The 10,604-nt window shown below is 38.3% G+C and overlaps 3 protein-coding genes across 8 annotated transcripts in view; 1 reads left to right on the top strand and 2 right to left on the bottom strand.

Annotated features, from left to right (window-relative positions):
• gsr (glutathione reductase) overlaps positions 1-2,564 on the top strand; it is a 20,494-nt gene extending 17,930 nt beyond the window's left edge. For 2 of the 3 annotated variants that reach the window (XM_021481023.3, XM_005169592.6), the window contains exons 13-14: positions 1,675-1,808; positions 1,915-2,470. In XM_021481023.3, the coding sequence (XP_021336698.2) occupies positions 1,675-1,808; positions 1,915-2,064 (284 nt within the window). In that variant the 3' untranslated portion in view covers positions 2,065-2,470. 3 annotated transcript variants of the gene reach the window in all.
• A 2,032-nt stretch (positions 2,565-4,596) lies between these two features.
• On the bottom strand, positions 4,597-6,030 carry hnrnpa0l (heterogeneous nuclear ribonucleoprotein A0, like). Its single transcript, NM_001281721.1, is given in 1 exon segment — positions 4,597-6,030. A coding segment is annotated over 1 exon segment (909 nt). The 5' UTR covers positions 5,971-6,030; the 3' UTR covers positions 4,597-5,061.
• hnrnpa0b (heterogeneous nuclear ribonucleoprotein A0b) lies at positions 4,597-9,795 on the bottom strand. Of its 4 annotated transcripts, XM_073921210.1 has the most exons (3): positions 8,671-9,782; positions 7,789-7,862; positions 7,371-7,525 (listed from the first exon to the last, which is right to left on the bottom strand). In XM_073921210.1, exon 1 carries the CDS (start codon positions 9,749-9,751, stop codon positions 8,807-8,809), a length of 945 nt encoding a protein of 314 aa, XP_073777311.1. In that variant the 5' UTR covers positions 9,752-9,782; the 3' UTR covers positions 7,371-7,525; positions 7,789-7,862; positions 8,671-8,806.
• Positions 9,796-10,604: the final 809 nt, after the last annotated feature.

Below are 10,604 nucleotides of genomic sequence, written 5' to 3'. Positions count from 1 at the left end.
CACACACTTTGCCATGCACTGCAGCATATGCGCTCGTCTGAGCTCCAGGCAGTCAGCGGGTGCTTTGAGCACAGCCACCCGGGTGAGAGCATCAAGTATCTTTCACTGATTTTCATCTCACTATAGTTGTCAAACGTTATATTTAGTTCATCTTGTCTCTATCTAATGTTCTTTTGAATCTGTTACTTGTTCTCAGGTAACACGTTTTGGCTGAGCGCAAAGATAAGTTAATATATTAATATATGGAGCAACCTACACTGATTCTGCATATTGACTGATTGCTTGCCTTTATTTCTTATATTGTTTAAACTTATTGTACGTTACTTTTACAATGGCCATTAGGGTTGGGCCAATAGACGATGCCGTCGTCCATCGCCGATGGCCAATAGACAACACGATGCTGAGCCGGCATCGCCGATCCTCCGCCCCGCCCGTCGCAAACCGCCTCGCGAAAAATACACACCTAACAGGCCCTCTTTACACTAATACGTCTTAGTGTTACAATGGCATTTAAGAACGAACATGATCCACATCCACAACGTGTTTTACCTAGCATTTCTGAACAGCTCTCCATCCGCTGAAAACGCACATCAAGTGACCACACACACAGACACTGCCACAGCCAAACACAGTCATGCGCTCCTCTGAGCTTCAGAGAGCAGTGCACGTCGGACAGTTTATCAAGAAGGTACCACTGGATCGCGTCTCACTATAGTTGTTAAACGTGATATTAATTAATCTTGTCTCTATCTAACGACTCTTCTGTCTTTTGAATCTATTAGGTAACGTGTCACAGCATCAGTACACTGCTTCAGTCTTTCACTTTCACACTTGTACTTAGTAATTTTAGTGTAAACAGTAATTGACAGGTGGTGATTTGTGTGCAACTTATCTTTATTTATGATTAGTTTATGAATAAAACAAAGACCATGCGGGTCAGGTAGTTGAAACAGTAGGCTACAAAGAATTAATTCACCTCCACCTATGACGACGATGTCATCGTCCATCGCGTCCATCGTCCATTTCGTATGATGCAAAATTGGTCGGCATCGTCCAACCCTAATGGTCATTATTGATTATTAAATCTGATATTCAGCAAAGAGAAATGGTGTGTTTATTATTTTTCACACATTTTTACCACACATGTGTCTAGTATAGAAAACTGTATCCATTATCAATATTTAAAGTAGATCAAAGTTAGAAATCCCAATATGATGACAACACTACATGCCTCCATTAATTATTGTTTATTTTCAGGGTTCTGTAATATTACAGAATTTCTAAAGGTCTATTTCAGACACTGAAAGGCAGAGAATTTTATTTTATTATTTACTTTGTCATTTATTTTGTCCAATTAATGGAATACCAGGAGTTTTGTGTAATTTAAAATTTAACTTTCCATTTTTGAAGAGATGAATTTTCTGAAACTTGTTTTTTCACACATTTTTCAGTGCTCAATACAACAACTGTCAGTTTTTTTTGTTCATTATAGGTCATGGAAAGCTTTTCAGTCAGTGACGTTTGTTTTCGATTGGGAACCCAGTGTTTAATTTCAGATTAATTTAACACTAAAAACTACTGTAATAGATTTAGTTCCAGCAATAGCAACTCTTAATGTAAGTGGTACTTAATATACTAACATCCTGAATGTATTTTTTTATTTACTTTTTGTAGATGAAGCAGTTAAGACGTATGGAAAAGACAAGGTGAAAGTTTACACCACTTCTTTCACCCCCATGTATTACGCCATTACCTCTCGAAAGAGTCAGTGCATCATGAAGTTGGTGTGCGCTGGTGAAAATGAAAAGGTGAGAGCATAATCTGATCATAAAAGAGCCTCAAAACGGAGAACATCTATATTTGGTTGTATTCATTGTTAGTCACACCCCGTCTGGGCCTCTTTTCTTCTATTAGGTGGTCGGTCTCCACATGCAGGGTTTTGGCTGTGATGAGATGCTTCAGGGTTTTGCCGTAGCCGTTAACATGGGGGCGACTAAAGCAGACTTTGACAGAACCATTGCCATCCACCCAACGTCCTCAGAGGAGCTAGTAACACTGCGCTAATTAGTGCCTTTTCATTACATCTCCACTGCAATCCAAAGAGTGTAAATGTAAACAAATGTAATTCCCTGGACTATTGTTCCATCTACAGAACTAACAGTGTAACACCACAAGCATATGTTTGATATTGGTTGTGTAGAAGTTGCACACAGTACAACCATTTATCAGGCTGCGTCTCTTGTACAGTACCTCAGATTTTTCACAGGTTTTATTGTCTGCTTGGAACGGAGTCAGGTAAAGGCTTGATTATGTTATAGGGTAAAATTAAATCTGTTTAAAGTCAAACACTGTTGCTTTTCTCTTATATTTCCAGAATATTATATTCAGAGTTGATTTCAATAGTAGCGGGTAGTGAGTAGAGCTTAATATGTGTAACAAATTGTGAATCAGAATACATTTATTAAATAGATTTGTGTCTCTGTGTGGTTAATGGATCATTTCTTGATTTATGTATTGGCGAGGTCAAAATGCTTTTAATAAATGTCAATTTTCAGAAAAACTTACATTCACTTATATTTCAGTTTTCTAAAGCTTTGCTTTATTATGATGAAGTACATTTACAATTTCCATTATATGATAACAAATTTAGAGTAATATTTATTCAAGGGCTAGTTCACATGAAGTTTCTTTCTTCTGTTGAACAGAAATAAAGATATACTAAAGAATGTTGGGGGAAAAAGGCCATTGACTTCCATAGTATTTTAGTCTTGCTTTCTGGATGTCAATGGCTGCCTTATCTTGTTTTGTGTTCAGCAGAAGTAGGAAATGCTTCAAAGATTACAACTACTTGAGTAAATGAGGACAATTTTAGGTTAATTGTCCTTTTTAATTGACATTTTCTCAGCAGTCAGCCAACCTTTAATGTAGGATGATGGGTACTCCAATGCTTAATGTAGTTGGTAATATAAGAGTTTAAAAATGTAAATGTCATAATCAAAATCTATGAATTACACGACATTTGTTCACCTGAAATAATGTGCATTTAAATGTCTATTAATCTGGCTACAGCATTTGTGTTATTCTCTGGTAAGTCTTGTTTTGTTGGTGTAAAGGTTGGGGCCTGGTATCAATTTAATAAGGTGTTCAATAGTTAAAAATGTTGAAAACGGTTTAACAGAAGGCATTCATGTAGACTAATGCATGTTGTGGTGTTTAATTTAACAAAGAGTGTTGCAAGTTTGCAGTCATTGAAATAGACTTAACACTTGCATTGTACAAATATAAGGAAGCATGTGAGATATAAAAAGAGGTTTGAGTAACTCCAAGAAAACTATTGGTATAGACTCATGAATTCAAGATTGCTCATTGAAAGCAATATAGCTCAAGTTGTTCACAATACAATTGATTTAAGTTTAATTTTTGGTGCTCTTTTCTGGATTTCAATGGCTGCTATATCTTGTTCAGCGGAAGAAATGCGTAAAAGATGAGAACTACTAAAGTAATTGAGGAGATTTTTAGATTTATTGTGCTTTTAATTGACCTTTTCTCAGCAGTCAACCAACCATTTATATAAGATGATGGGTACTCAAATACTTAAAAATATACTAATGTAGTTACTAATGTAGTTTATATTATATAATTACGCTAGTTTGGATTTGTAATTTTTAGATGAAAGCAATCATAGTGTGAAATAGGTTTTGTCTTGCTGTGGGCATTGTGTGTCAAAACATTCATGTACCCTAAATATGATACATTCAGATGTTAATGTTAATCTGGCTCCAGCATTTATATTATTCTCAGATTAATCTTTTTGTGCAGGGTTTCTGCAGGTTTCATCAAGTCAAACTTAAGACTTTATAAGACCATTCAAATGAAAATATAGACTTAGACTGGGATAAACACTGATCATTTATAATAGCCCGATTTGCTACAGAAAAGGTCATTCTTAAAGACAAACTTTGTCTAAACAAGTACACACTAGTTGTATGCATTTTTTTCCCAACATATGACAAGTTTAATTTAGTACAGTAAAGTAAATTTATTGTTAAGACAATTACATAAAAAAAACATTTGTTGACTTTTGGTCCAAATTGCAGAAGTACAATTTCTAGTCAACCTAGTGTGTTTGTTATAAAACCTTAAGTTTTATGCCTATTTATAAACATTATGTCTGCTGTACATGTTTAGTACTTTCCCTGATTTTGTGAAGTTGGGAGTGTTGGTGATTGGATGGATGTTAGCCAGATTGGGTAGCTCTACTTGGAGTGAAACACCTGTTAAGTATTAAAACCTACAATTTTATTTGTGAATTTAAGAATTTAGGACCTAAAAAGACACCTGGTTATTTAAAATTTGGGGTCTGGTATCAATTTAATAAGGCGTTTAATAGTTTACAATGTTGAAAACAGCTCAACTCAAAAACCATTCAAATGCATGTTATGGTGTTTTAACAAGGCATGCTGCAAGTTTATAGCCATTAAAATACTCAACACCTTTATTTGTATTAGATTTAAGCAATAAAATTGATTTAGGTTTAATTTAAAAAAGGCAAGAAAAGCTCTTCCAGTGGAACAAAAACAGAGGAATCAAACAGGCTTTATGAAAAAGATTGGTTTTTAATGGTCAAAAGGCGTATGGCAACTTTCAGATCAAATGAAAAACTTTAAAACAGTTGTACAATAGGAACGGTGTGACAGCATTAAAACAAAAATTATATTACACTCAAAAAACAAAGAATATTAGGAGGTCACGATGAAAACGAGCTGCTTAAATTTCATTATTACCCCTGAGTTTCGTCTCCAAACAATGGACAGGCAATAAACCTAGAAACAGATCACACAAAAGCCTACACTGGTGTTTTACAGGCTTGACTTGGGTAACACATGACCACCTAAAACCGAAACAAAGAAAAGAAACGCAACGCGTGTCTGCTGGTACTGGTAATGGCACAGAACGATGCTCTTATTTAAACCAATACCGAATATTTTGAAAGTCCAGAGTCCAAATAGTTTGCTTAAAAAAATAAAAGTAAAAACGCAGCTTAGAGTCACATTAGTGCTTCTAATAGCCTCCATATCCTCCTCTTCCGTAGCCGCCACTACCGCCGCCTCCTCCCCCACGTGGGTACGGCCCACTGCTCTGCCTACCGGAAGAATAATTCCCGTAGCCCGTTTTCATAGCGCCGTAGCCCGAAGCCTGCTGTCCATAACCCTCGCCGAAATCACTGTAGCCATTCCCGTTGCCGTATCCACCGCCCATCTGGTCACTATAACCGCCTCCGTAGCCGTTTTGACTGTCGTAGCCGGAATTGTTGCCGAAGCCGTTGTTCTGGTAGCCGTAGTCGTTATAGTAACCCCCTCTTCCGCCGCCACCAAAGCCGCTTCCCCGGCCCATTCCTCGGCCTCCTCTGCCGCCGCGACCGCCACCGGTGGACTGCATCTCCTGCTTAGTGAGCGCTTTCTTCACCTCCACCTTGTGTCCGCAGATGGAGTGGAACTTCATCACGACGGCTTTGTCGGCAGAATCGTTGTCGTCGAAGTAAACAAAGCCGAAGCCTCGCTTCTTCCCGGTGTCTTTGTCGGTGATGACCTGCGCCTTCTCGATGGGCCCAAACTGTGAGAAATAATCTTGAAGGTGTTCGTCCTCGATGTCGTCTTTCAGTCCACCAACGAATATTTTCTTGACCTTAGCGAGCATCTCCGGTTTACCGGCGTCTTCCCGGGCCACCGCTCGCTTCAGATCCACGTTGTTGCCGTCTACGATATGAGGCCTAGCAGACATGGCGGCGTCCGCTTCCTCGGTGCTCGAGTATGTTACAAAGCCGAAGCACCTGGAGCGCTGTAGCGGCTGGTTCATCACCACCACGCAGTCGGTTAGCTGTCCATATTGCTCGAAATGTGCCCGCAAGCCTTCATCGGTTGTTTGGACGTTCAAGCCGCCGACGAAGAGTTTACAGAGTTGGTTAGTCATTTTCTCACAATGGACGTACTGGTGGATCACGCTCGACGGAAGAAAGAAAGCAACGCGTTTAAAAGAGGCACGAGGCGTTTCCTTTTGTGTGCGTCAGCGATTACGTCAACGAATCTGATTGGCTAAAAAGGCAAATCGATACCGTCATAATAATTAACATATTGCACTGTGGGATGGATCTAAAATGGAGGGCTTTTTCGGCTTTACTACCCAAATGGTTCAGCGTTACACCTTTACTGTTGTAAATGAAAGTTTCAGTTTATCTATAATCAATTCAGGATTCGAATGAACATAGACCAATAATAAAGGTTGAGTTTTTTTTTTTTTTTTTTTAAATACGTTTGATTAACAGGACATTTATATCGTTAAATAGTATATTTCCCCTCAGTCTGCAGTACCTCTGTAAGTGTAGATTCTGCTTCGATAAAACAAAGTCCTAATCAAATAATTAAGTTTTATATAAACGTGAAGCACATTAAATTCAAGTACTGTCTTATAAAAAATACTAAAAGGTTACTATTTGGATGTTCTATTTTCACGGCGTGTAATGAATGTTTCTACAAAAATGAGACCACATACCTGGTGTGCTTAAAAGAAATTGTTCATATTAAAGTTTATTTTTAATTAGTAAAATATTTTTGCTGACAAATATCACCTCCAACATAAAACATTGTTTAGCTCATTTTTAGGAACAGCCGACAACAGTGTACGAGACAAAATTACTGATTTTACATAAATCCTGCAAATAGTCACCCATTAAAATATTTAGTAAATTCTCAATCGGAAATATGTCCAAACCTAGATCTGATTAGTAAAATAAGCATCGCTAAGAGTTAGACTACTTCAAAGACAATTTTCTGTGTTTATTTAATCATTTTATAGGAGGTGGATAAATTAGACTATTGTCTCCTGCAACATTATTGTGGTGCAAATGCATGGTTATCAGTGTGCGTTTTAGTAAATATTTAGCATAGTAAAAGTATAAATGATGAGAAACTCAGTTTGGATGTTGATTTTGATTAAATTATATATAAAGTGTGGAGATCAGCCACCACTTTTTATTATTGCTTATAATTTAAAAAGGTTGGATTTTCAGAAGCTTTATAAGTAATGTTTAAAGATGCCTTTTGCAGTCCACATCTTCTGATCTTCTTTGTATTAGTAGCAATGCACAAATACTCAATACTTGTATGGCTTTATTTAACTTTAAGAGCTGTTTGCATATTTTATACAACCCAGATTTAAATTAGAGATGCTTCAAATGATCCTATTGGACCTCATCCCCGAACAAACACAAATCCATCCATTAATCCTCAATCTCCTACAAACCTACATAATCTCCACAGATTTACTCACAGGGGAAAGTCATTCCAGTACATATCAAAATACACCACACATGATTTTATAAACCTTTTTTATTAAAAACACATTTTTAGTAAAAATATACACATTTTCACAGAAAACAGTTTATTACTGCTTCATCAGTCTATTGTGGATCATGTAGAAAACTCCATGGCCACAGTTGATGTGGGCATAGTCCTGCATTCAAGGTCACCTGGGGGAAAAGACATGAAGAAAAGAAACATGTTAGTCATGCAAGATAAACACAAGGATTTAATATCAAGTTAAGAAAAAATCCTTTAAGTCAAGATCCTAATAAGCCGCGGTGTTACACAAACCCAAATTCCATCGCACCAGTTCATGTCCACTTGACTTATAGATGGTGACTAATAATGATAATTAAAAAATATTTAGGAATAAATATAATAAAATGGTAATACTTGACCAACACGTAGTGAAGACAGGTTGATTACATACCTAGATCGCAGGATGATATCCTAATGAGATATTTCAGTCCTATCACAATCGAACCCAGGTACTGAACAGGTTCCCTGTACAAACAAACTGCTACAGCTATTTTGAAGTAGTGGAATAACTGAAAGAACACCTAAATATGGGAATCAAGAGTAAATATAAAAGCCATAAACACTAGAATAATAATTAGTATATCACTGAATGTGATGCAGACTTAATTTAATGTCATAATAATCATATGCATATGCTTTGACTATTAGAGGTGTAGTGGAAACCCATTAATTAAAGTCTATAGGATAATAAAAAGATAATTAAGCTGTGAAACTTTTATTTAAAAAGTAACATACAATTGCATATCAATGTTTAACAATACTGGATTGATCTGAAGACATAATATACAATACACAAGAGAATGTTGGAAGTATGATGCTTACACAACGTTGAACTGAACTCAGATGAGTGCGTTTCTCTTCTAGTTTACTAAATAAAACAAAAATCACGTAAGCCTAATCTATCCCCATCATGATAAACTAGTTAGGAAAAAAAATCTCGTGGTGGGTTTTACAAAGACGAACACAAACTCAAAACTGCATGCGTTAATCCCCCCCATGACACTGCTAGGCAACAGTTTATATAGAAAACAAGTCTATTGAGTATGCATTTAGACAACAAATCGCCAGTGTTGAACAAAATTTAAAAACGAATCGGCTGCGAACAAATCGTTTCTTTAAAAAGAAAGAAAAGCGGGGCCATCTTGCTGCATGCCCTAAAATTGGGAAATAAATGACATATAGAGATATATAGAATAATAATAATAATAGAACATGTCCTACAACTAAAGCTGGTCGAGCAAGTCAGGTTTCTGGGAAGAGATCTTCTTCCTACCTGTTAAGAATTGAGGTCTTTTAGGTATGCTTTCACAGTGTCCGCCATCTCTTGCATGGCCGGGTGAATGAGCCCAATGTGGAAACCGAGAGAACCTGGGGGAGGGGAGCAGCTGCAGAGTCTTTCCCAACCTGCTTTAGTAGCCTCCATAACCACCCCTGCCGTAACCAGGCCCACCGCCACCACCACGGGGGTAGGGGGCTCCGCTCCTGCCGCCGTATGTGTTTCCACCTTTCATGGGACCGTAGCCGGACGACTGCTGGCCGTATCCGCTGCCAAAGTCACTGTAACCGTTTCCACCGCCATAGCCCCCCATCTGCTCACCGTAGCCTCCTCCGTATCCACCTCCGTAACCGCCACCGTAGCCTCCACTTCCATAACTACCGCCGTAGCCGCCATCGTTTCCGCCGTATCCTCCGCCATAGCCGCCCCCGTAGCCGCCGTAGCCTCCTCCTCTACCGCCGCCGAAGCCATTTTGATTGCGGCCCATGCCTCTTCCTCCGCCTCTCCCTCTGCCGCCGCGGGCTCCACCGGCAGCCTGGATCTCTTGTTTCGTGAGCGCTTTCTTCACCTCCACCTTGTGTCCGTTGATCATGTGGAACTTGAGCACGACGGCTTTGTCTGCAGAGTCGTTGTCTTCGAAGTGGACAAAGCCGAAACCACGCTTCTTGCCGGTGTCTTTGTCGGTGATGACTTCGGATTTCTCGATCATGCCGAACTGCGAGAAAAATTCGGTGAGGTCTTTTTCTTCGATGTCATCTTTTAGGCCACCGACGAATATTTTCTTGACTTTGGCGAGAGCTTCGGGCCTTCCGGCGTCTTCTCGAGCCACGGCTCTCTTCACCTCCACGTTTTTACCGTCTACAACATGTGGCCTGGCGGCCATTGCTGCATCAGCCTCCTCCGAGGTGGAGTACGTAACGAAGCCGAAACAACGGGATCGTTGAAGCTGATCGTTCTGGACCACCACGCAGTCCGTCAGGTTCCCAAACTGCTCAAAATAAGAGCGGAGACCATCATTAGTCGTTTGGACGTTTAGACCGCCAACGAAGAGTTTGCACAGCTTCTCCATTTCAGACATTTGTTTGCCGTTGGTGACCGCCGTAAGACTCGACTGCTGCTAAGAAAGAGCCTTTTTTAAAATGACTGTCGTCATGACGCAATGTTCTCTCTCGCCGTAAGACACACCCCATTCACAGGAAAAAAGGCGGGATTTGAGGAATGGTGCTAAAATTCCACTGATAGAAATTTCTAGTTTACAAATGACTACACTAAAACAAGTCATGCATTGAAGTAAACATGACAATTTGACGTAGAAACACTGAAATAAAATATTTGCTTATGAAACATAATGCAATATTTACCGTTTATTTATTAAAATAATAATAATGTTCCAAGTTCCAAGGCCATTTTCTAACACTTTTTATAAAAATGGTAAGCCGAATATACTAAATATAAATAATGTTCCAGCTTGTATAATTCCGGATGTATAATTATTTAAAAATACATAATGTTTAGTACATATTTAATTACAATAATACATGCAATGCAATTTTAAAAACTTGAAAATGAAATTTTGCTTGACCGTGTGTAGTTTATGTCTGTAAGATTAATTAATTTATTTATTTGAGAAAATGCATGTCTTAAACACTATTTCTCTACAACTGCTTTTCTCTGTTCAACTGCAAACTCAACAAATCTATAGATCCACATTCAGAAACACTCTGAGATTGTGAAGTGAGGCAATAACTAATGAAATGCAATAGACAAGTTGGAGCAGGCAAGGCGGGAAAAAAATTCAAGGCTTGGTTTATTTTTTAATAATGTGAAGAAAAAAAATCATCAGTCCTGATTACATAAACAGTATGTTGCGGTTTGAAATGACATGATGAACATTATCATTTTCGGATCTTACAAAGTACAATCTAACCGTT

Source organism: Danio rerio, chromosome 14, assembly GCF_049306965.1.
Source record: "Danio rerio strain Tuebingen ecotype United States chromosome 14, GRCz12tu, whole genome shotgun sequence".
Taxonomy (NCBI): domain Eukaryota; kingdom Metazoa; phylum Chordata; class Actinopteri; order Cypriniformes; family Danionidae; genus Danio; species Danio rerio.
This window is presented reverse-complemented; position numbering and strand designations above follow the sequence as displayed.